The following is a 26,777-nucleotide window of genomic DNA, read 5'->3' on the forward strand; positions in this document are numbered from 1 at the left end:
ATTGTATACATTTTGAAGAGAAATATCTATTTAATCTTTGAGACTACAGTTATTCACCATTAATGCCTTAGCTTATCATACTGGTTAAATCTTGTGTTTAAACAGAATGCTCTGTGTTTTATTTTGTAACCATGCAGCCTGGGACAACCAGTACTAAAATTTAACAGACTGATATCATATTTATATTTGTAAGAGGTGGGGGCAATTTTCACTTGTATCATTCCTCACCCTGTCTCTCCTAAAGAATCATGCTCATTGAAACTTCAGTGCACTAGTGAATTGCCCTGTTATGAGATTCCTGACTCATTGTTGGAACTCAACTCCATCCTGTCGTTCTTCAATTCTAATTCTGACGTCCTTGTGGGAGGCACTGCAGAAATTATCAGCAGTGACTTTGGTTCTGACAAAGGGACGCGGACCTGAAATGTTAACTATTTCTTTCTCCACAGATGTTTGCAACGTTTTCTGTTTTCATAACAAGCTTTTGGATTATTTATTTCAACCCACTTCCTTCCCACTTTCAAAGACTCTTGTACAACTAGTGTTCTCAGTATTATATTTATTTGCACAGTTTGTTTTCTTTTGTACCTTGGTTGTTTACCAGTCTTTGTTTATGTATAGTTTTTTGTAAAATTCTATTGTATTTTTTCCCGCTAAATGCTTGCAAGAAAATGAATTGCACGGTAGTATATTGGTACTTTGGTAATAAGTTTACTTTGAACCCAACTCCACCTGCTTTTCTGATCAAGTTTTGATACCTCAGCCCCTTTGTGCACTTGTGATTGTTGCAAATTAATTCCACTCCAGAAATGGGTCTAACGTGAGGTGTGGCTGATCTGTTCCGATTGGTGCAACTGGTCAAAGCTATTGTGGATTGCATCTTCCAGTCCCCAATCATGCAAAGCTTCAGCATACAAAGATGATGTATAATAATGGATTGTCCATGCCAAGATTAAAGCCAACAGCTGGAAGGGCTATTTTTATGTTCTCATTTCAGCTATTGTAAGATCTCATACAGCACCTGGTGGCATGTGTATGGCACATTACTTAACAGGATCTTGCATTGTCGGTCAGCTAATGATGTCAGTGTGACTTAACCTCTTCCTGTGCCTTGCCAGCATCCTGAACACAGTGCTCGTCTATTAAGTATTGGGACACGTTCCATACAATACTTCTATGGTACATTCATGCCATATAACGACAAATGAAATGTTCTGCTGTTAATGATGACGATGACGTCGACTCAGGCCTGAGAGGCCAGCTTCGGGCATTTTCATGCCTTACGAGGTGCGGAACGAGAGACTGTGTAGCACGCCACTCCTCACACAGACATTTCACAGTGCGGTATTTTTCTTTCATTTTACGAGGTCGAGTTGCGAGCTCAACACTCAACCCGGCCCGGATGGAAAGCGTACTTGGGAACGTCCCAACTGGATTCGAACCCAGGAACCTCCATTCTGGAGTCCGGCGCTAATGTCACTGCGCTGCCAGCTGACCAACTGTTAAACTTTGTGTAAATAGTCCTTTGGAGAATGTAGAATGCATCTCTATATCAGACAGCAACTTGTGTACATTAAACTAACAAAACAACTTGCTTTAAATATGGGAAGGGAAACAGCTGCGATCCTGATACTTACCCAAAGAAGAACCTGTTACTGCACTTTGGTAGAAGAAATGAAAGGGTTGACTATTTTCTAAATGGAGAGAAAATATAAAAAACTGAGACGCAATGAAGCTTGGGAGCCCTTGTGCAGGATTCCCTGAAGGTTCATTTGCAGGTTGAGTCTGTGGTGAGGAAGGCAAATGCAATGTTAGCACTCATTTCAAGAGGAATTTCAAAGCAAGGATGTAATGTTGGGGCTTTATAAAGCACTTGGAGGCCTCACTTGGAGTATTGTGAGCAGTTCTGGGCCTCTTATCTCAGAAAGGATGTGCTGAAGCTGGAGAAGGTTCAAAGGAGGTTCACAAAAATGATTCCAGGATTGAATGGCTTGTCATGTGAGGAACGTTTGATGTCTCTGGGCCGGTAGAATGAGGGGATGACCTAATTTTGAATCTATCAAATGTTGAAAGGCCTTAATAAAGTGGATGTGGAGAGGATGTTTCCTAAAGTGGGAAGAGTCCAAGACTAGAGGACACAGCGTCAGAATAGAGGAGCATCCTTTTAGAATGGAGGTGAGGAGGAATTTCTTTAGCCAGAGAGGGTGAATCTGTGGAATTCTTTGCCACATGCAGTTGTGGAGACCAAGTCTTTATGTATATATGAGGCAGAGGTTGATAGATTCTTGATTGGTCAGACCATGAAGGGATACGGAGAGAAAGCAGGAGATTGAGGCTGTGAGGAAAAATGGACCAGCCATGATGAAATGGCGGAGCAGACTCAATGGGCCAAATGGCCTAATTCTGCTCCTATATCTTATGGTCTTAAGAGAGATGTTGCTTAAGGCTTGAATAGTGGAATGAATTTTAGGAGCATTTTAAAGATTTTTCTTAATGTATTCCAGCTCTTAGATGGGAGAATCAGCATTATGTGCATCAAATGGTCGAGGTGAAGAGTGTTGGAATGTAGAAGAGGCCAGAGTTCTGCAGTCGCCTTCTACCTCTTTCTCTCCAACCCCCTCCCACCCCACAATGGAATGAAACTTGAAATCCTCTTAATCTGCAAACTCCTCTGCAGCCCATTTCAGGCGAGACTTCAAGCAGCATTATTTTGTATTAAGAATGCTGTTCTTGAATCAATTTTTTCTTGTTTTGGTCTCTGACTTGACGCTACATTTCCTCATTTTATACTGCCCCCCTCTTTCAAATTTGATTAGTTTTCTTTGGGTTAGGAGCACGATTTAAGGCATATCAGAAATGAGAACCAGTGATCTAGGCAAAGTGGGGAAGAGTGTCTGTCCTAAATGTGCAGACTTCGGCCTGAACCCTCAGTTCCAGTAGAGGATTCCTGATCCAAATGTGAGCCCCAGTTTTTTCCCCTTCATTCCATTCTCCCATTTCCCCACTACATCCAAATGCATCTGCATCCAAACATGCAGTTTTTTTTTTTTTATATTTCAAAATATACTTTATTCAAAAATAAATATATACAATAAACCCTTCAATAACTTTTCATCCTTTACATACGTTTCCATTATACTCAGTAAAATACCCGTGTTTATAGCCACCCACGTGGCACTCCAGTAGTTCAGCTTAGCATCTCATTGTTGAGGGGTATACTCCCCGCCCACCGACCCCTCCCACTCCCACGGGTGGAGAAACCTATACTGTGGTCCTTCCCCACCGGGCCCTTGCGGTGGCTGCACCAAGTTTCAGTGCGTCCCTCAGCACGTACTCCTGCAGCCGAGAGTGTGCCAGTCGGCAGCATTCTCCCACTGACATCTCCATGTGCTGGGTTGGAGTACAGTGGTACAAGGTTTTGCTCTTTAAGGAATAAACTATGAAGGAAGAAATGCCTTTCTTCACTTATTTACATGGCTATGAACATTTGAGAAAAGGCTAGGGAGATTAATAAGGTGCCAGGTGACATTCTGAGTGAACTGGATTGGTGTCTGCTGCAAAAGATTGTGACAGATTTAGAGATCAGACTATGTAACAGTTTCTTCCCCCAAGCCATCAGACTCCTCAATACACAGAGCCTGGACTGACACCAACCTACTATACCCTCTACTATGCATATTGCCTTGTTTATTATTTATTGTAATGCCTGCACTGTTTTGTGCACTTTATGCAGTCCTGGGTAGGTCTGTAGTCTAGTGTAGTTTTGTGTTGTTTTACGTAGTTCAATGTAGTTTTTGTATTGTTCATTTAGCACCATGGTCCTGAAAAACATTGTCTCGATTTTACTGTGTACTGTACCAGCAGTTATGGTTGAAATGACAATAAAAAGTGACTTGACTTGACTTGACTAGAGATTCGATTGAACTGCACTTCTTTCAAAGAAGGGAGATGGTGTCCCTTAGACAGCGGAATAATCATGCCTAGGCTTTAGAACATAGAACGGTACAGCACAGTACAGGCCCTTTGGCCCACAATGTTGTGCCGACCCTCAAACCCTGCCTCCCATATAACCCTCCACCTTAAATTCCTCCATATACCTGTCTAGTAGTCTCTTAAACTTCACTAGTGTATCTGCCTCCACCACTGATTCAGGCAGTGTATTCCACGCACCAACCGCTCCCTGAGTAAAAAACCTTCCTCTAATATCCCCCTTGAACTTCCCACCCCTTACCTTAAAGCCATGTCCTCTTGTATTGAGCAGTGGTGCCCTGGGGAAGAGGCGCTGGCTATCCACTCTATCTATTCCTCCTATTATCTTGTACACCTCTATCATGTCTCCTCTCATCCTCCTTCTCTCCAAAGAGTAAAGTCCAAGCTCCCTTAATCTCTGATCATAATGCATACTCTCTAAACCAAGCAGCATCCTGGTAAATCTCCTCTGTATCCTTTCCAATGCTTCCACATCCTTCCTATAGTGAGGCGACCGGAACTGGACACAGTACTCCAAGTGTGGCCTAACCAGAGTTTTATAGAGCTGCATCATTACATCACGACTCTTAAACTCTATCCTTCGACTTACGAAAGCTAACACCTCATAAGCTTTCGTAACTACCCTATCTACCTGTGAGGCAACTTTCAGGAATCTGTGGACATGTACCCCCAGATCCCTCTGCTCCTCCACACTACCAAGTATCCTGCCATTTACTTTGTACTCTGCCTTGGAGTTTGTCCTTCCAAAGTGTACCACCTCACACTTCTCCGGGTTGAACTCCATCTGCCACTTCACAGCCCACTTCTGCATCCTATCAATGTCTCTCTGCAATCTTCGACAATCCTCTACACTATCCACAACACCCCCAAACTTTGTGTCGTCTGCAAACTTGCCAACCCACCCTTCTACCCCCACATCCAGGTCGTTAATAAAAATCACGAAAAGTAGAGGTCCCAGAACAGATCCTTGTGGGACACCACTAGTCACAATCCTCCAATCTGAATGTACTCCCTCCATCACAACCATCTGCTTCTGCAGGCAAGCCAATTCTGAATCCACCTGGCCAAACTTCCCTGGATCCCATGTCTTCTGACTTTCTGAATAAGCCTACCGTGTGGAATCTTGTCAAATGCCTTACTAGAATCCATATAGATCACATCCACTGCACTACCCTCATCTATATGCCTGGTCACCTCCTCAAAGAACTCTATCAGGCTTGTTAGACACAATCTGCCCTTCACAAAGCCATGCTGACTGTCCCTGATCAGACCATGATTCTCTAAATGCCCAGAGGTCCTATCTCTAAGAATCTTTTCCAACAGCTTTCCCACCACAGACGTAAGGCTCACTGGTCTATAATTACCCGGACTATCCCTACTACCTTTTTTGAACAAGGGGACAACATTCGCCTCCCTCCAATCCTCCGGTACCATTCCCGTGGACAACGAGGACATAAAGATCCTAGCCAGAGGCTCAGCAATCTCCTCCCTCGCCTCGTGGAGCAGCCTGTGGAATATTCCGTCAGGCCCGGGGGACTTATCCGTCCTAATGTATTATAACAACTCCAACACCTCCTCTCCCTTAATATCAACATGCTCCAGAACATCAACCTTACTCATATTGTCCTCACCTTCATCAAGTTCCCTCTCATTGGTGAATACTGAAGGGAAGTATTCATTGAGGACCTCGCTCACTTCCACCGCCTCCAGGCACATCTTCCCATCTTTATCTCTAATCGGTCCTACCTTTACTCCTGTCATCCTTTTGTTCTTCACATAATTGAAGAATGCCTTGGGGTTTTCCTTTACTTTACTTGCCAAGGCCTTCTCATGCTCCCTTCTTGCTCTTCTCAGCCCCTTCTTAAGCTCCTTTCTTGCTATCCTGTATTCCTCAATAGACCCATCTGATCCTTGCTTCCTAAACCTCATGTACGCTGCCTTCGTCCACCTGACTAGATTTTCCACCTCACTTGTCACCCATGGTTCCTTCACCCTACCATTCTTTATCTTCCTCACCGGGACAAATTTATCCCTAACTTCCTGCAAGAGATCAAGAGATCTCTAAACATCGACAACATGTCTGTAGTACATTTCCCTGCAAGGACATCATCCCAATTCACACCCGCAAGTTCTAGCCTTATAGCCTCATAATTTGCCCTTCCCCAATTAAAAAATTTTCCTGTCCTCTCTGATTCTATCCTTTTCCATGATAATGCTAAAGGCCAGGGAGCAGTGGTCACTGTCCCCCAGATGCTCACCCACTGAGAGATCTGTGACCTGACCCGGTTCGTTACCTAATACTAGATCTAGTATGGCATTTCCCCTAGTTGGCCTGTCAACGTACTGTGACAGGAATCCGCCCTGGACACACTTAACAAACTCTGCCCCATCTAAACCCTTGGAACTAATCAGGTGCCAATCAATATTAGGGAAGTTAAAGTCACCCATGATAACAACCCTGTTATTTTTGCACCTTTCCAAAATCTGCCTCCCAATCTGCTCCTCTGTATCTCTGCTGCTACCAGGGGGCCTATAGAATACCCCCAGTAGAGTAACTGCTCCCTTCCTGTTCCTGACTTCCACCTATACTGACTCAAAAGAGGATCCTGCTACATTACCCACCTTTTCTGTAGCTGTAATAGTATCCCTGACCAGTAAGATGCCCCTCCTCCCCTTTTTCTGCCCTCTCTATCCCTTTTAAAGCACTGAAATCCAGGAATATTGGGAATTTATTCCTGCCCTGGTGCCAGCCAAGTCTCTGTAATGGCCACTACATCATAATTCCATGTATGTATCCAAGCTCTCAGTTCATCACCTTTGTTCTTGATGCTTCTTGCATTGAGGTACACACATTTCAGCCCTTCTACCTTACTGTCTTTACACCCTTTATTCTGCTTTTCTTTCCTGAAAGCACCTCTATATGTTAGATCTGGCTTTACTCCATGCACTTCTTTCACTGCTCTATTGCTCTGGGTCCTATCCCCCTTGCAAATTAGTTTAAACCCTCCCGAACCATGCTAGCAAACCTACCTGCAAGGATATTGCTCCCCCTCGAGTTCAGGTGTAACCCATCCAATCTGTACAGGTCCCACCTTCCCCAGAAGAGATCCCAATGATCCAAAAATCTAAAACCCTGCTCCCTGCACCAACTCCTCAGCCACGCATTCAACTGCCACCTCCTCCAATTCTTACCATCACTGTCACGTAGCACTGGCAGCAATCCTGAGAATGCCACCCTTGAGGTCCTGTTCTTCAGCCCTCTGCCTAGTTCCCGAAACTCACACTTCATGACCTCATCCCTCTTCCTGCCTATGTCGTTGGTACCAACATGTACCACGACTTCTGATTGTTTCCCCTCTTGTACCAGGATGTCGTGCACCCGGTCAGAGACATCCCAGACCCTGGCACCCAGGAGGCAACAAACCATGCGGGTGCCCTTCTCGTGTCCACAAAACCACCTGTCTGCTTCCCTGACTATAAAGTTTCCAATGACGACAGCTGTCCTCTTCTCCGTCCCACCCTTCTGCACCACAGGGTCAGGCTCAGTGCCGGAGGCCCTGCCACCGTGGCTCACACCTGGTCGGTCGTCCCCGCCAACAGTATCCAGGATGGTAAACTTATTATTCAGGGGAATGGCTACAGGGGTGCTCTGCACTACCTGTCTGCTCACCTTCGCTTTCCCCCCTCTGACTGTCACCCAACGACCTGCTTCCGACAGCCTAGGTGTGACTACCTCCCTGTAGCTCTCATCTATGACTGCCTCATTCTCCCTTATGAGTCGAAGGTCATCCAGGTGTTGCTCCAGATTCCTTACATGGTCTTCCAGGTCGCCCAGCCGTACGCACTTCTGGCAGATGTGACTCTGTGGGAGAGGGGCGTTCCCCCAAGACTGCCACATCTCACATGAGAGGCACATCACCGTCTCAGGAGGCATTGTAAAGACTAACTGCGAGCTAGCTCGTCCTCCGCCTCTTCTCGTTGAAGCCTCTCGAGTCAAAGCCTCAAAGCTCCACCCCTTCACTGGCCCACTCACTCACTGGCCGCTTTCCACATTTAAGTAATGAACTTTCAGCATTATTCAGCATGTCACTGCTGAAGAGTCCCTGTCTGAAATGTCAACTGTACTCTTTTTCCATAGATCCTGCCTGGCCTACTGAGTTCCTCCAGCATTTTGTGTGTGTTGTTTTAGCGTCATTCTTCAGGCTGAAAGTAAAAGGAAAGAAATATATGATTTACTTAGTGACATGTGCAAAGTCTGGTTCAAAGTCCTTGATTTTTAGTACTAAAACTTTATCTGCTTCACCAAAACTTTGATCAAGTGACAGTGCAATCTGAAGCAATTTTTAATCTGATCTAATTTTACAAAGTATGATGCAAGGTAATTTAAAATCTGATAATATAAATTTATCTTCTCTTTCTAGACAGCAAGGAGGATGCAACAGTCAATCGCATCGCGTAAGTGTAATCAAATGGAGCTCTGCTTCCTACCTTAATTTTCACTTTTGTCATTAGGACCTTGCTTGCCGTTGTTAATCTGGCATTAGGTTTGAATAAAGGAGGAGTAATGGGATCATCTTCAAACCACAGTCTGCAGAAGTGACTCAGCATGGTAACTTAGAGCCAGTCAATTGGCTGAGGTCCAAAATCCCGTTGGACTTTGGTATCCATTTGTGAATTTGGAGTATCACTGACACCTCAGCCCTGCCCTTTGTACAGCCACGTATTTAACTGTGAACAAATTAATTTGTAAACTAATCCTATTATCGGGATCAACATGTCAGTCCATGCTGCTGCTGCGATGAGGCCACATTCAGGTTGGAAGAGCAACACCTTATATTCAGTATGGGTAGCCTCCAACCTGATGGCATGGACTTTGATTTCTCTAACTTCTGGTAATTGCACCCCTCCCCCAGTTCACCATTCCTGTTTCCCTCTCTCACCTTGTCTCCCATCACCTCCCTTTCATCCATGGTCTTCTACCCTCTCTCATCAGACTCCCCTTTCGCCAGCCCTTTCACCAATCAACTTGCCTGCTCTTCATTTCACCCCTCCCCTTCCCCCTGCCAGTTTCACTTACCACCTACTACCTTGTACGTCTTCCTCCATCCCCACACCTTATTGCTCTGACTTCTCACCTTGTTTTATTCCAGTCCCGCTGAAGGGTCTTGGCCTGAAAGGTCGACTGTTTACTCTTGTCCATAGATGCTGCCTGGCCTGCTGAGTTCCTCCAGCATTTATGTGTGTTGCTTGGATTTACAACATCTGCAGATTTTCTCTGTGCTATTATCTGGATAAGTTTATTTTTGTTCTGTGACTACTTGTGCCCCCTCCTTCCCCATGGGAGTATAGTCTGTGTGCTATGAGATGAGTAATTAAGATCAGCCATAATCATATTGAATGAAGGAGTAGGTTTGAGAGGTCAGGTAGACTACTCCCACTATTTTATGTTCTTGTATAATTCAGCAGTAGTAATCGAGGAAAAGATTTCAAACCCCACAACAGCATTTTCATTGATTAACAAGATCTAGGGATGACTGTTCAACATTTATTGCCCTTGAAAAGGTGGTGGTGTGCTAGCTGCTGCCTTAAGCCACTGTAGTCTTTCTGCTGAATGTACATGCACACTACCATTGGGTAGGGATTTCCAGCATCGATTCACTGAACTGACAATGAAGGAATAGTGAGACACTCCAGCTCAGGAGGCGGTGGTGTTTCTCAACGCCTGCTGCCCTTGTATCATGAGTTTGGGCGATGCTGTTGCAGTAGCCTGGCGTTAACTGCAGTGCACTTTGAAGATAGTAGCAAAGGCAATGAATGTTTAAAGTGGTGAAAAATGCAAGAGAATCTGTAGATGCTGGAAGTCTTGAGCAACCCACAGAAAATGCTGGAGGAAATCAGCAAGTTATGCAGCATCTATGGTGGGGAATAAACAGTCAGCATTTTGCATGTGCTGTTTAATTAAGATGGTGAATGCGATACCAATCAAGCACATTGCCTTATTCTGGAAGGTGTCAAGCTTTGTGTTGTTGGAGCTATACTTATCCAGGCGTTCAAGCATTCTCCTGACTTGAGAGTTAAGTAATATATTGAGAGTTTTAATCAGCCTCTTGATTTTTCATTAAAACTCAATGATTTCTTGTTCTGAGGAAGAAAATCTACTGTCCCCATTTGACACCAATGTGCTGAATGCATGTTACTGTGCTATTCTGCCTTTCTTTTGTTAATTGGTCGAGATGCCACCACCATCTTCCCAATTTGGGGTAGGCAATGTATGTTGCTGGCAAAGCCAGCCCTGTTTCCTAAGAATGAGTAAAACTTATCCAGAGCCACACAGAAAAATGTATTGGATTGCAAGTGATAAGTTATTCCTTTTGTACTTCTGTGTTTTAACTGGGGATGGCTTTATTGCCTATGAGAAACAATATTTTGGTTTAAAACTGCTCTACTTGAGATGCAAGAACTGCTGAAGACACAATAAAACCTACAAATGCTGCTAATACAGAGCATTAGCAGCAAATTAAAACACCTTTCCCGTCTTCTGAAAGCTCCAAGTGAATAATGGTTGCAGTGTAGCTGTGCTTGGTTTTGGATTTAACTTATTGAGATACAGTGCCCTTCGAGCTGTACCGCCCCAGCAACCCCTAATTTAACCCTAGCCTATGTTGTGCTCTCGTCCCTGGAACAGGATAATGAACAGCCGTATCAGCATGTTGATGTATTTGAGCAAAGCCCTAGAGGTGCAATTAAGTTTCTCAATGGTGTGGAGCATTTGAGTCATGTCCATCGAGTGCTGTTATTTGTATAATTTTGAGATTGGTGAATGCTCATTTAATCGGTTACCACTTGCTTTATAAATAGGTGCTGTGCACAAATCCACTGGGTCTTCTTAGGTTCTACTCTTGAAATACCAGAGCAATGGCCTTAGTGAATCTGCTTTGTTGTTGAGCTTGGTGTAGTCACATGAACCACATCTGCCACTGAGAAAACCCTGTGGGGCTTGATGACTTGGTAAACACATTGTCAAGGGATCCCCTTTCATCGGGAAAGAAATTAAATTTATTTAGATATTTTGTATTGCAGAGGGCCTCTTTGCTCAAGGTATTTACTGAGACTCTGAAGTCCTTTCACCAATTGCCATCTCTGTGCACCATTTCAACACAGTATGACACTGCAGTCTGTGAGAAACCCAGTATCTTTTTAATCCACCGGCATTTGTTTTTTGGTGGGGGGTGGAATTACAAGGCCAAAATAATATAAAATGAAACTTGCACCACCTAAAATTGAATAAGTGCATGGCTGTGAAGTTCTGTTTAAGGCTTAAAAATGTTACTGCAGTGTTCCAAGGATTATTGCTTGTCTGAAATGCTTAGGAGTCACTTTTAACCTAGTTGGCAAGCAGAGTTTGCAAAAATACTAAAGCAGCTATGTTTCCTTGGGAAGGTGCCTCCTGAATATCTGCTGAGTGCAAACACATAACTAGCATGTATGTGTTTTAGCCTCTTTGGCAGGTTCAGGACTTTTTTTTAATGGGGTCCTTCTGGATTCATTTTGCTATACACACTCAGTGGCCACTTTATTAGGTACTTCCTGTATGTTCGTGGTCTCCTGCTGCCCATCCAGTTCAAGGTTCCATGTGTTGTGCATTCAGAGATGCTCTTCTGCACACCACTGTTATAATGTGTGGTTATTTGAGTTACTGTCACCCTCCTGTCAGCTTGAACCAGTCTAGCCATTCTCTTCTGACTTCGTCATTAAGAAGGCATTTTTGCCTTCAGAACTGCTGCTGACCGGATTTTTTTTTGTTTTTCACACCATTCTTTTGGAAGTCTAGACCAGGGTTTCCCAACCTGGGGTCCACGAACCCCTTACTTAATGGTATTGGCATAAACAAGGCTGGGAACCCCTGGTAGAAACAGTTGTGCGTGAAAACCCCAGCAGTTTCTGAAATCTCAAACCATCCTGTCTGGCACCAACAATCATTCCATGGTCAAAATCACATAGATCACATTTCTTCCCCATTCTGATGTTTTGTCTGAAAAACAACTGAACCTTTTGACTATGTCTGCATGCTTTGTGTATTGAGTTGCTGTCACATAATTGGCTGATAAGATATTTGCATTACCATACAGGTGTACCTTATAAAATAGCCACTGAATGTAAGTGTAGCCAACACCAAGGACATGAAGGATGTGCACAGCAATGACCCATTAATCAGTGGCACCTTTAGAGAAGGAAGTGAGCTCTGTTTCCCAATCCTTGGCCCCTTCTGCCTGTACATTTAATGTAAGATGTTTATTCTTTGTATTGTGAAGTAGACAACTTCAAAGAGGTTGACTAACAATATTTTCTTTAAACAGGCTTTGTATGTGTACGTTCACCCTTGCAGTATCTGCTGGTGCTGTCTTCCTCCTTCCATTTTCAATCATTAGCAATGAGATCCTGCTTTCATTCCCTGAAAACTATTACATACAGTGGTTGAATGGTTCACTTCTTCATGGTGAGTATTCATTGGATTTGCTGCTAGATAATGTATAGAGCAATGCAGAATGGATGCCGGTCCTTTGGCCCAGCAAGTCCATGCTGATCAAGGTGCCCATCCAGCTTGTCCCAATTTCCTGCGTTTGACCCATACCTTTTTAAGCCCCCTCTCCATGTACCAATCCAAGTGCTTCTTAAGTGGTACAGTTGTACTTTTGCCTCAACTACGTCCTCTGGAAGCTTGTTCCATATACTCACCACCCTCTGAAAAATTTGCCCCTCAAGTCCCCCTTTTAAATATTTCCTCTCTCACTCTAAATCTATGCTCCGTAGTTTTGGACCGCCCTACCCTGGGGAAACTTCTGTTACTGTTCACCTTATCAATGCCTTTCATAATTTTAAGTATCTCTAAGGGATGTTCTCCTGTATTCTGAGGGATGAAGACCTAGCTGGCTAACCCCTCCCCATATATCTGGCCCTTTAGACCTAGTAGCATCCTTGTGAATATACATTCTTTCCAGTTTAATTTTGTAAACAAGGTGACCAAAACTGTACACAGTATTCCAAGTGCAGCCTCACCAACAACTTGTACAACTGCAACATATAATGTCCCAACTCCTATACTCAATGCCGTGACCAATGAAATCCAGCATTCTGAACACTCTTTTCACCACCCTGTCTACTTGTGACGCCACTTCCAATTAACTTTGCCCTTGTACACTTAGGTTCCTCTATTTGATAATAGATTACAGAGGGACTTGGTTCATTTAGGGAAGTGTACTGAAGTCTTCAAAAAGCAAGATCAAAAGGGAAGTTTTCTAACTTAATAAATTACATTATTTTGCCCTCAAATCACGGCCACGGTTTTCTTTAAAAAAAGAATACTGCACACACCGTCTAAATAGAATGTCCCTTTATACAAAAGTAGAGTAAAACAGCTGACAAGACTTTTTTAATGTTCATTTCTTGACCTTTAGCTGAAGCAGCAATTGTGTCAGTTAAAGAGGAAATGAAGCCATGGTTCCTACTGTAGGTCACTATCCTGCCAGTCTTTTTGGGTGGGATTTGGTCGCTTGCGTGTGGGTCTCCTAGAAGATGTGTCACCTGGGACATGACAGAAACTTTGCAATGGTTGGGCCCTTTGGGACAGGGTACAATACAACACATAAAATTGCTACTGAAGGGCAACAGAAGATGCAGAAAGAGGAATAATCACAATTAACACACATAAAAGTTGCTGGTGAACGCAGCAGGCCAGGCAGCATCTCTTGGAAGAGTAACAGTCGACGTTTCAGGCTGAGACCCTAAGAGTTTCAGAAGGAAGAGAGTTAGCTCTTCCTTCCGTTAGTCCTGACGAAGGGTCTCGGCCTGAAACGTTGACTGCACTTCTTCCTAGAGATGCTGCCCGGCCTGCTGCGTTCACCAGCAACTTTTATGTGTGTTGCTTGAATTTCCAGCATCTGCAGAATTCCTGTTGTTTGCGTTTTTAAATAATCACAATTAATTTGCTGGCCATAGGAGCTCAAAAGCACAATCGGCTGCTCACTGACTATTATAGCTCACATAATTTAATGTCTACATATAATTGATCTGAACTACAACTTAGATTGTTATTCAGTTAATAATTTTTAACACTTGAAAATGAAGACATACTTTATCCTGCACTTTTCCTTCAGTTAATGCTGCCATCTAGTGTTAAATTGGGGGAATGCAAAGTAAGTTTGCAGCTTTGAGGAAAATGGCCATTTGATCATACCTGCTGCCTCACAAATCTACACTGGGATATTTTTTCCTTGGTCTCTGTCACTTATTCAATGCCATTTTGTCGTCTTTTCGTTTTTGGAGTGTCGGCAATTGCCAACTCCAGGATTGACAATGCAACACCAACACAAACAGCCCAGGTGAGAGAGAGTGCACTTACTTGTGTGATGTTTGTCTCGATAAAAGGAGTTGCTTGAATGTCCAAGAAAGTATTCACCTGTTTACACTTCTTGCTATTCAGATTTGCAGTGTACTGTAAGGATTAATATTTTGGCTCAGATGAGTGTCAGTGGATGAAACCTGGTACTTGTTCCAAATTGTATATTTTTAAAAAGTTTCATTTCTAAAGGCTTCCAATATAGAAGCATCCTACTATAGTGGATTATTATTGAATAATCTATTCAAATTGTTTTGCTTTCCCAGTTAGCTTATAAATAATGTTTTTTTGGTTATTTTAGATAACTAAGCTTCAGTAATGCCAGTTTGAAAAGCCGCATTGTGCAGCAGGGGTATTTCAAATTCAGTCTGATCCTGACAGGTAACTACAGAGATTGTGAGGGTCCTTTGTCTCTTCTCTCTGCAGGCCTGTGGAACCTTGTTTTCCTCTTCTCCAACATTTCTCTGGTGTTTCTGATGCCTTTTGCATACTTCTTCACTGAATCAGAAGGATTTACTGGCTCAAAGCAGGTGAGAATGGATGCAATTATGTTGTAGACACCTGGAATTTCAGCAGTAAATGTCTAAGTATTACTGATCAAAATAAAATACCTTAAAATAGCAGTTCAATGTTGGGGTCAGTGAAGTTATCTGCTCTGGGTCAGGATACTGATGGTTGAGGGGTAATAACTTCCTCAACCTGGTATTGTGTGACCTGAGGTTCGCGTTTGAGAAGAGAGCGTGGTCTGGATGGTGGGAGTCCTTGATGATGAATGCTGCTTTCTTGTGTCAGTTTTCCATGTAGATGTGCTCAGTGATGGGAAATGCTTTACCCATAATGGACTCGGCTGTATCTATTATTTATTTATTTATTTATTGCAGGCTTTTCCATTCAAGGGCATTGGTGTTTCCATACCAGGCTGTGATGCAACTAGTCAGTATACTCTCTATACCGCATGTCTATAGAAGTTTGTCATATTTCAGATGACGCGCTAAATCAGCACAATCTTCTAAGAAAGTAGAGGTGCTGCCATGCCTTCTTTGTAATAGCACTTGCATGCTGGACCTATGATTGAAAACCTGGCTGAGCAGTACCACAATAACAACCTCTTACTCAATGTCAGCAAGACCAAAGAGCTGATTATTTACTTTAGAAGCAGGAAACCAGAGGTTCATAAGCTGGTCCTTATTGGAGAATCAAAGGTGGAGTGTGTCAGAAACTTTAAACTCCTCGGTGTTATCATTTCAGAGACCCTGTCTGGGCCCAGCATGTAAATGCAATTATGAAGAAAGCATGGCAGCGACTCTACTTCCTTAGGAGTTTGCAGAGATTTGGCATGATATCTAAAACTTTGGCAAACTCAGACATCCCACCCTGCAAAAACTCATTTCAGGGAGATAGCACTCCCGCCCCCGCAACCCCATATCTCCCCCCCCCCCCCCATGGTCGACCTCTAAGGGCGCATGTATATGGGACATTTGATCATGAAAGAACACAACAATTTATTTGACACATATTGAAACTATTTATACATACATACACACACACACACACACACACACACACACACACACACACACACACATATTCCTTGTTGAGTATTTTGTTGGCAATCTCAATGCTAATGCAAATAGCTTTTCTATTTCTTTTGCAAACTTTCCTTGTACTGTGACGTGGCTCTGCTGAAAAGAACTGTGAAATACTTGAGCAACCTCCCCTGTGATTAGCCCCCCTAATATGTTGTGGTCCCTAAAAGAAATAAAAGCATAAGGTGTATCCTTATTATATCGTCTTATGTAATACTTTGGTTTACAGATTAGACAAAATCACTAAATAATCTGTAAACTGGGTATATGCAGAAAATGTGACATTAAAATACAGTATGTACTTATATATTACAGTATCATGGAGTCATTTTTTAATTCTATTACAACTTTACAAAGACACTTATGCCAGAATCCTGTACATTGATTTCAGTTCAGCGTTCAATACCATCATCCTGCAGAGACTAGTGGAGAAACTGTCACTGCTTGGCCTTAACACTGCCATGTGTCGCTGGATTCTGGATTTCTTGACAGAGACACCACAGTCAGTCCGTGTTGGCAGGAACCTCTCTGACTCCATCGCGCTGAGCACTGGATCCCCACAAGGCTGTGTGCTTAGCCCACTGCACATGACTGTGCAGCCAGATTCAAGGAGAACCTGATCATTAAATTTTCAGACGATACCACAGTGGTGAGGCTCATCAGCAAAAATGATGAAACTATGTACAGGGAGGAGGTCAAACACCTAGAGAGCTGGTGCAGTGATAACAACTTGATGCTTAATGTCACCAAAACTGAGGAGATGATCGTCGATTTCAGATGGTCTCAGCCTGAGCACACACCCCTCAGCATCAGTGGCTCCACAGCAGAGAGAGTGGAAAACATCAAGTTCCTTGGGGTGCAGATCTCGGACAATCTCAGCTGGTCCAGGAACACCACTGGGATTGTGAAACGGGTCCAGGAACACCACTGGGATTGTGAAACGGGCCCAGTAGAGATTGCACTTTCTGAGGAAGCTTAAACAAGCATCACTCCCCACTAACATCTTAACTACATTCTACAGAGGCGTGTTTGAGAGTATGCTGACCTTTTGCATCACAACCTGGTACTCCAGCTGCAGTGCTGTCGACAAAAAAGCCTTGCAGAGGGTGGTTAGGGGAGTAGAGAAGGTTATTGGGGTCTCCCTACCTTCTGTCCAAGACCTCTTTCAGAGTCGATGCCTCCAGAAGACACGGTACATCATTAAAGACCCCTCACACCCTCTCCATGAACTATTTGTTCTTCTGCCATCAGGCAAACGTTACAGGAGCATTAAAACTAAAACCACAAGGCTACTAAACAGCTTCCTCCCACAGGCAGTCAGACTGCTAAATAGCTGCTCCACCTGACTCTGCTTTGGACACTTAACTTGCACTGGACAATTATAACTTGATTTTAACTGACATATGACAATAAATAGTAAAACACGTTTATTATTTAGTGTTGTGTTTGTTATGTTATGATTGCACTGTTCCTAGGAAACGCTGTCTCATTCTGTCCTGCAGAGCTGATGTATGGTTAGAATGACAATAAAGTTTTTTGAATCTTGAAGCACGTGGCCTCATCACATAGGACATCCATAGAGTAGATCCTTAGCAGCTAGTCAGCTAGTTTAAATAACATTAGCTATGCTAATGAACAAATGACACCTGTTAAACTCACCTCAACATGTCTTTTACAGTCTTAACCCACCATGGGCAATAGAAAAGTCACTGTTGCAAACAGTGCAGCGAGCAACACTGTCATTATTTTGACCCCTATTAGGCAGGGGTACACTTTAGTGTAGTCTGGGGTGAAGTGCGTTTTATATTTTTTTTGAAACTCTTTGCCATGGGCACGAAATTTAGCTGATGGAGAGACAGAGGTCGACTGTAAAGCCCGCCCACAGAGAAAACTGATCGGTCTACTTAGCACAGAGAGAGACCAATTAGGATGCTCACTGTTGCTCCCACTCCCGCTCTCCCTCTCATTTCCGGGATATTGTATGCAATTTGCGGGTGTCAGGGAGCTGCTGTTAGTATGCGGGAGACTCCCGGAACTTCCGGGAGAGGTGGGATGTCTGCAAACTTCTGTAGATGTGTGGTGGAGAGTTTATTAACTAGTTGCATCACAGCCTGGTATGGAAAAACCAATGCCTTTAAAATTGAAAATCCTACAAAAAGTAGTGGATCCAGCCTCATCTGTCACGGTAAAGCCCTTCCCACCATTGAGCACATCTACATTAAATACTGTCATAGAAAAATAGCATCTGTCATCAGGGACTCCATCATCCAGGCCATGCTGCCTGACCTGCTGAGTTCCTCCAGCATTTTGTTTGTGTTGCTCCTAATTGATAATTTTTTGTTTTAAACAGGGAATAATGGCTCGAGTACATGAAACAGCTGTTGTCCTCTTTCTGCTGACTTTCCTGATTCTGGGGATTAGCTGGGTGGCATTTGCAATTATCAACAATGATGCAGCTAGTAGAGAATCTCTGTATGGTGAGTACCTTGTGGAAAGTTGAGGAGACATGGCAGCAAGAAATGATGTTTATTTTAATCCTTTCATCCTGGTCCCTTGACTTGGAAGACAACATCATGCCTCCCAAACCTGCATTACTTCAGGATGGAGATTCGCCCATTCTTGTGACTGGGCACTTTCAGATATTATGGCCGTTGAGTTTAACAAATTGAGAGTTGACACCCTGTTTGCTGCTGTTCTGTTCTTTGTTAACCTGTATTCTAATGTACATTTTCTTTCACTGACAGATCTGTGGGATTATTACCTGCCCTATCTACACTCTTGCGTTTCTCTATTTGGAGTCATGCTTTTTCTCTGTGAGTAACTCCACAAATATTTATAGCTAGTGTTGCCTCTGATTTGTGTATCTCACGATGGCTAATTGCATTTAGAAACAACTCTTCTGCATTTACTTAAAATTAATTTTCTGGATCTGAGCATTGCCAGTGACACCCTGACATTTATTTGCTGCCAGGATAGAGCTTTAGTTGAACAGATTTAACAGGGAAAACAGACAAACCACACAACCGGAGCAGGACTTTCCAAACAGTTTGACTTCCCTTGCGCGTTGGCACGAAGTTCTCTTTTTTTTTTTAATGCAGCCAGTTTTTGTTTGTTGGGTTTAATTGTTTCCGAAAATTCTACAGCATTTCAACATTTTAATTGCTGCCATTGTTTTGAAGTAGAAATGTTGTCAAGAACTTTATTTTTAAATTGATTAAAAGCTATACAGTTGATTTGAGCAATTAACCCTGTCTTCTCAATCCTATATCTATAATGAATTATAGTAATAAGAAATAATGGGCACCAAGGTAGTGTAGCAGTTAGCGTGACACTATTACAGCTTAGGGTGTTCTGGAGTTCAGAGTTCAATTCCGGCACCATCTATAAGCTGTCTCTACATTCTCCCCGTGGAATGTGTGGGATTTCCTTGGGTGCTCTGGTTTCCTCCCACAGTCCAAAGACACACTGGGTATGTTAATTGGTCATTGAAAATTGTCCTGTGATTGAACTAAGGTTAATTGGGTTTGCTGGGATGGTGTAGTTCGAAGGACTGGAAGGTCTACTCTGCGCCTTATCGCTAAATGAATAAAACATTTTTTAAAAAAAAACATGGAATAGTGCAGTCAAATTTTAGCTATCACAGCCAGTGCAGTGGATCACATTTCTTATAAAAGCTATGGGTTAATGGAGAGTGAAACATAAAAGGAAAACATTCACAGAGGTCATGCACCTTGTCCACGCTTGCCTGATTTTCACATCCCATAGAGTCATTGAACACAACATAACAGAAATAGGCCTTTTGCCCTATTAGTCTGTGCTAAACTATTAAACTGCCTACTCCCATCAACCTGCATCCAGATCATAGCCATCCATACCCCTGCAATCCATGTACTTATCCAAATTTCTCTTCAATGTTGAAATCAACCGGCATCCACCACTTCCACTGGAAGCTCATTCCGCACTCTCATCACTCTCTGAGTGAAGAAATTTCCCCTTGTGTTCCCCTTAAACATTTCACCTAACCTATGACCTATAGTTCTTGCCTCACCCAACCTCAGTGGAAAAAGCCTGCTTGCATTTACGCTGGCTATACCCTTCATAATTTTGTATATCTCTATCAAATCTCCCCTCAATCTTCTATATTCTAACGAATAAAGTGCTAACCTATTCATTCTTTCCTTATAACTCAGGTCTTCCAGACCTGGCAACATCCTTGTAAATTTTCTTTGTACTCTTTCAATCTTATTTACATCTTTCCTGGGACCAAAACTCAACACAATACTCTAGTTTAGGTCTCACCGTCTTATACAACTTCAACATAACATTCCATCTCCTATACTCAATGCATTAAAGGCCGATGTGCCAAAAGTTTTTTTTATGACTCTCTCCACCTGTGATGCCACTTTAATTGAATTATGAATCTATATTCCCAGATCCCTCTGTTCTACCGCATTCCTCAGTGAAAACCACTCACCATGTAATCCCTACTGAGGTTTGTCCTCCCAAAGTGCAGCACCTCTTGTGTCTTGCACAGCTGATCCCTTATCCCTCTCCCTGCCCTACGTTGTTGAAGTCAAATTTGAGCAAATAGTCAAGCAGCTCTCCAGTCAGCCTCTCCTTTTTTTTTTTAAAAAAAATTATCGACCATAATACAAAAGCAGAATTAAGCCATTTTACCCATCAAGTCTGCTCCACCATTCTATTATGGCTGATTTATTTTTTTCTCTTGACCTTATTCTCCTGTCTCCTTGCTATAACCTTTAACACCCTTATTAATCAAGAGCCTCTCAACCTCCGCTGTAAATATACCCAATGACTTGGCTCCACAGCCATCTGTAGCAATGAATTCCACAAATTCACCGCCCTCTGGCTAAAGAAATTCCTCCTCATCTCTGTTCTAAAGGGACGTCCTTGTATTCTGAGGCTGTGCACTCAGGTCCTCAACTCCCTCATATTGGACACATCCTTTCCACTCTTTCCACATCCTTTTCAGTGCGTTTCAGTGAAATCCCTCTCATTCTTCAAAATTCCAGTGAGTACAAACCCAGAGCCATCAAACTCTCCTCATACATTCACCCTATCACTCCTGGTATCATTCTTGTCAACCTCCTTTGAAACCTCCCCAATGTCAGTGCATCTTTTCTTAGATAAGGAGCCCCAAGCTGCTCTCAATACTCCAAATGTGGTCTGACCAATGCTTTATAAAGCTCAGCCTTACATACTTGCTTTTATATTCTAGTCCTCTCAAAATGAACACTAACATTGCAGTTGCCTTCCTTACCACCAACTCAACCTGCAAGATAAATGTAAGGGAATCTTGCATGAGGACTCCCAAGTTCCTTTGCATCTCTGATTTTTGGATTTTCTTCCCGTTCAGAATCAAATATCACTGTGATGATTTACACTCCAGTATCAATTGTTTGGCGACAATAAAGTATAGTCTACACTTTTACTCTTTCTACCAAAGTCCATCATCATATGCTTTCCTACACTATATCCAACCTGCCACTTCTTTGTCCATTCTCCAAGTCCTTCTGCAGACTCCCTGCTTTCTCAACACTACCTGCCTCTCTACCTATCTTTGTATCATCTGCAAATTTGATCACAAAGCCATCAATTCCATCATCCAAATCATTGATATATAACGTGAAAAGAACACAGACCCCTATGAAAGACCACTACTCACTGGCAGCCAACCAGAAAAGGCCCCTTTTATTTCCATTCTTTGGCTCCTGCCAGTCTGCCGATCTTCTGTCAATGTAACAAAATATTGCACATCTCAATTAAGTTACCTCTCGTTCCTCTAAATTTGTGGGCACAGTCTGAGTAAATTGCAAAGGGTTTTGATTTCCAAAATTGTCTTCTCTTTCCAGCGTGCACTCCTTTTGGCTTGTCCCGAATATTTACAATCACTGGGCACCTGCTTGTAAAACCCAGGGTGAGTAACTCTGAATACCTCTGGTCTTGCTCATCCTACTGAGTGCTAGCGGCCATCTGGCATCCCTTTTGAGCAGCGTTTGCAGGCTGACTGATGCCTTGGTGAGCCCAGTCTGTGTATGCACTGCAGGAGGGTCACTTGGCTGGTAATTGGGAAGAAAGATGATGTTGATTTTCAATGCAAGGACGTTTCCAATCCCAGCTGTTGACTGACTGAAATAAGTACATGAAATACTTAAACTAATCAGCAGATTGGGTTCTAACTGATTGTGAGTGCTCTCAATTACAACAGTAGTGAGCAAGTGAGCATGGGACCTTTAATCTGACTTGGTTCATGCACTATTTGCATTTGCCCATTAATTACTGAAGATTTCCTGAAAGAACTATCCAAAAGTCAAATTTATTGTCAAATGTGCAAGTATGTGTGATATGCCCAGGTGCAACGAGAAACTTGCTTGAAGCAGCGTCACAGGTCCACAACATTCACAAGAAAAACCCAAGTTAAACATCATATAAAACTTTGCAAGAAGGAACACAATTGGAGCAAAAATAAAGTCCATTGTAGTGCAAAGTGCTCATAGTGTTGATACACTGAGGTAGTGATTAGGGCTGTGCCATTCAAGAACTGAATTGTTGAAGAAACATAGTTGTTCCTTAAGCTGATGATGTGGAACTAAAGGCTTCTGTACTGTCTGCCCAGTGATGAGTGCGAGAAGGTGGCATACCGAGATAATGGGGATCTTTGATAGATGAGGGGGTACCTCTTGTAGATTCTATTGATGACGTGGAGGGATGAGCCCATGATGTATTGAGTTCAGTCCACTACTCTGCAGCTTCTTATATTCCTGCATATTCAAATTACTGTATCAGACCATGATACAAACTCTCTACGTTTGAGTGCTCTTGTGTTATAAACCAAGATGTAAAATGTCCTGTGGTTCCTTTTAGAAGATAAATGGGAAAGTTATCAATTGGACAGTTTAGTCCTGCAGCACCATTTAATTTGATGGGGGTGGGGAGGGGAGAGGGGGAAGGAGTCGAATCAGTTATCTCCTTGTTTGGGCTCTCACTCTCTGCAAAACTGGATTATAGCACTGAATATGCTTCAAAAACATTGAGTGCCTTGAAATTCTCTCATTCTGCCATTGGTCAATGAGTAGAAAGTTTTTGAAATGCAAGATTTCACAGTGAGTTTAAACTTGCTTCCAACAGCAGAGATAAGTAGAATATAAAGAAGGCTGTTGAAAGAAGTCAGCAAGTCCATGCAGAAAAAAGTGTTCTAAAGATGGCATTGTTTATAAAGGAAGTCCTTCTCCAATGCAAAGTAACAGAAGATTGGTGTAGTAGCTTTTAATAAGTGGTCTTAAGAGAATAAGAGAAGTGAGAAGTGTATGTCAATTATAAACACTTCATTAGAACTTTGGAGAGAGTTCTCTCCCTCTCCTCTGCACCCCCCCCACTCACCTCGCCCACTCTCTCTATTTTTGAAGCAGGGTATTCACCCCCTTCAAGTCAGTGCTTAGTAGATGCACCTTTGGCCTCCCCTCCCCCTCTTTCTCTATCATCTTCACCAGCCCCCAAAGGGCCTTTTTCTGTGGTGTTGTGCTCTCTGGCTCTGTTAAAGGTGCTCTATAATTCACGTCGTTGAGGGTAGAGGGGATATGTCATTCATCTTGTTCTTGTACTTTCAGCCTTTAGAAGATCTTGATGAACAGCTCAACTGTACAATATTTGAAGAGGCAGCTCTGGCACACAAATTAAATGGTTTGTAAAACTGCTTTCTACACAGCCATCAATGGTGAAATAAGCTTAGCTGGATTTAACATCCCTTTCTTTGTGTTAAATACTAACAAGTATTGCATTCACAAACAATTTTTTTAAAAATTTGGTTTATATTGTGTTGTACAGCTTTATATCCCAAATCATTACATTGGAAAGCTTGATTTGCAATTAAATGACCATTTTATCTGTTGTTTCTTTAAATCAACATGGTTACTAATGCATAGATTTTGTTATGGTGGCAGGCAAGTTATCAACCTGCTGGGTGTTTTTCAGCACGGAGTCACTCAAGCATCAGTTCCTGGCTATACATGCTAGGAGGCTTAAACTAGGTAAGAGTAATAATCTCTCTGTCTCTTTGTTCCCAACCCCCTCTGCCTGACCCCCTCTCCCCCTTCTCCCCCCTACTCTTTTTCTCTCTCTCTCTCTCTCTCTCTCTCTCTCTCTCTCTCTCTCTCTCTCTCTCTCTCTCTCTCTCTCTCTCTCTCCACATCTAACAACAAATCTATTCCTATAGAAATGAGAAGAAGGACATCAGCCTGGCAGAGGAATCTGTGTTATCTGTTGGCAATGTTGCTGCTTCTAGTATTAACTGTAAGTGAATAATAGATTAATTTTTTTTGGGGGGGGGGGAACTTAAAAGAAATTCTACCCTCTTGCCTGCCCAAACATAACAAGTGAAAATTTTGGCTGCTTTCTGCTCCTCAGCTATTTTGTATGTTATGGATCAATTCAGGTACTGGTCAATGATGCAAGGTACACACAGACACCTCATTCCAGTCCACTTCATCTCAACATACACCTTGTTCAGGTGTACCCAATATTTTCTTGTTTGCTCATACAGAATTGCTGATCGCACAGAATATTTGATTACAAAGTGTACTGCAAGCTGTTTTTTTTTTAGTGCTTTGCCAACTGAATGCAGGCAACCACCAAACAAATGTATTAAGTGTACAGCAGTGCACTTTTTAGTCTGACCTTGTTGCTGCATGAGGTTTTAGAGCTTTGTTTTGAGTCAAACTCCTGAATTTTAAAAACTTTGCAAATTCACTATATTTGGTATGATTGGAAATATTAAGTGTTTCTCTGCGAAACCACTTTGGATCTTATCAATGTTGAATTGTCTATTGCAATATCCTAATTGCATTCTATGATATGCCCACTGTGATCTTTTACAATTTTAAAAAAATGGCAAGGTGATCACTTGCAAGATTTTCCAGCAATTTGGGAACTGTTAATATCTGGAATTCTGTAATGAATGTCTGACAGCAGAACACAACTACTGTGTGCCCCCGATTCCAAAGAGAGCTTGGTGAAAGTACAAGTTTAAATCCATTCAGTGCAGTTTTAGTAAAGTTTGCTTTGCACCAACATATTTCCTTTGAATAGATAAGCTGGCCTTTTGTAGTTTTGTGCTCTCAGTGGCTTTGAAATTGCAAAAGTTCGAAGTAAATTTGCTACATTGAGGTCAATTTTGTGCCAGTTTTTTGTTATAATTTTATGCTGTTAATTTTTTTTTGTTGCAAGGTTCCCCTCAGCACCATTTCACTCAAGCTGAGTGCAGTTAAACCAGGGCAGGACTTGCACAGTAAATGGTTAGACCCTGGGGAGTGCTGTAGAACAGAGGGTCCAAGGGGCACAAGTATGTAGTTCCCTTAAAGTGGTGACAGTTAGGCAGGGTGGTGAGGATAGCCTTTGACACGCTTGTATTCAGTTAGGGTTCTTAGGACAGGAGCTGGGATATCACGAACAAGATGTTAGTGAAACCGCACTTAGAGTATTGTGTGTAGGTCTGGTCACCCCACTATAGGAAGGATGTCATTAAGCTAGAAAAAGTGCAGAAAAGGTTTGCGAGGATGTTACTGGGACTGGAGGGCTAGAGTTATAAGGAGAGACCGTTTTCCCTGGAGTGGAGGTGGTGGAGAGGTAATGTTCATAGAGATTTAGAAAATCATCAGAGGCATAGATAAAGTCGATCATCACAGTATTTTTCTCAGGATAGGGAGAGTCTAAAACTACAGGGTGTAGATTTAAGGTGAGAGGGGAAAGGTTAAAAGGGATATGAAGAACAACATTTTCCACACAGAGGGTGGTGGGTATATGGAAGTGGTTGAGGCAGGTACAATAACATTTAAAAGACATTGGGACATGGGACAAATGCAGGCAAATTGGACTAGCTCAGGTAGGCATGGTCAAGTTGGCCTGAAGAGCTGTTTCTGTGCTGTATATAACTACGACTCTGACCGTAAACACGAAATGATCACTATTAATGATGCTGGTAGTTTAGCGTCTGGCTGGCTGTAGGAGAGGAGTGAAATAATGATCGGTTGTTAGTTCTAAAATAAACTTTTTATTGTGGTAGTTAATTGATTGTGCTGAATCTGGAAAGTTCAACTTCACATTAAAGGGCTCATTGAGATGAGCTATTTGTTGACTTTTGGCACAAACTTGTTTGGCTCTGTTGGAACCAGCAATTGTACATTACTCAACCTATAAATAAAAGTTACTTCATTATTTAGGAGTTGGTGTACTCAGTCAAATCAAATATAATTTCGTCTTTATAATCTTTGTTCCCCAGAGTTAGTATGAACAGTGCAACAGCATCAAGTCCTTCCAGTTGAGTTGCATCACTACCAAATGTAGCATAAAACTTTCTCTGTTCCTGTCAGAGCTACTATTATGCAACTTTGTGAACCTTCTTTTTACCACTCCATTGGAGGGTAGTGTTATATTTGGTTGCAATGAGTGTTAGCAGTTTTAAGTTGGTACTTAAATGTACAGTGATGCTAAACCAGGAAGCAACGCAAATTTTACTTTAGGATTGAATGTGATGTATGCCTAGCTGGTGTAGATTGGAATACACTCTTCTTAAATCATATGTTTTTCATTGGTATTTCAGGGAATCTCAGTCCTGGTAGTGGGGTTCCACATCCTTCAATTACTAATTGATGAAACAGCCATGCCCAAAGGAATGCAGGTAAAGAACTTGAATATGTACTTTGCTCTATATCTGGAATAAGAACAAAATGATGGATACTCAGCAGGTCAGGCAGCATCTGTTGAGAAAGAAACAGTTAACGTTTCAGGTC

General features: G+C 42.4%; 1 protein-coding gene across 4 annotated transcripts in view; it reads left to right on the top strand.

Moving 5' to 3' along the window:
- lmbr1l (limb development membrane protein 1-like) overlaps positions 1 to 26,777 on the top strand; it is a 112,998-nt gene that overhangs the window by 60,797 nt on the left and 25,424 nt on the right. For 3 of the 4 annotated variants that reach the window (XM_072249061.1, XM_072249060.1, XM_072249062.1), the window contains exons 3-12: positions 8,412 to 8,445; positions 12,348 to 12,487; positions 14,813 to 14,916; positions 18,323 to 18,449; positions 18,717 to 18,785; positions 21,846 to 21,910; positions 23,601 to 23,673; positions 23,934 to 24,020; positions 24,206 to 24,282; positions 26,588 to 26,665. In XM_072249061.1, coding sequence (XP_072105162.1) covers positions 8,412 to 8,445; positions 12,348 to 12,487; positions 14,813 to 14,916; positions 18,323 to 18,449; positions 18,717 to 18,785; positions 21,846 to 21,910; positions 23,601 to 23,673; positions 23,934 to 24,020; positions 24,206 to 24,282; positions 26,588 to 26,665 — 854 coding nt within the window. The remainder of the gene's footprint in view (positions 1 to 8,411; positions 8,446 to 12,347; positions 12,488 to 14,812; positions 14,917 to 18,322; positions 18,450 to 18,716; positions 18,786 to 21,845; positions 21,911 to 23,600; positions 23,674 to 23,933; positions 24,021 to 24,205; positions 24,283 to 26,587; positions 26,666 to 26,777) is intronic. The other variant, XM_072249063.1, reaches the window with a different exon arrangement.

The sequence above is a fragment of the Mobula birostris genome, chromosome X (genome assembly GCF_030028105.1).
Source record: "Mobula birostris isolate sMobBir1 chromosome X, sMobBir1.hap1, whole genome shotgun sequence".
Classification (NCBI taxonomy): Eukaryota; Metazoa; Chordata; class Chondrichthyes; order Myliobatiformes; family Myliobatidae; genus Mobula; species Mobula birostris.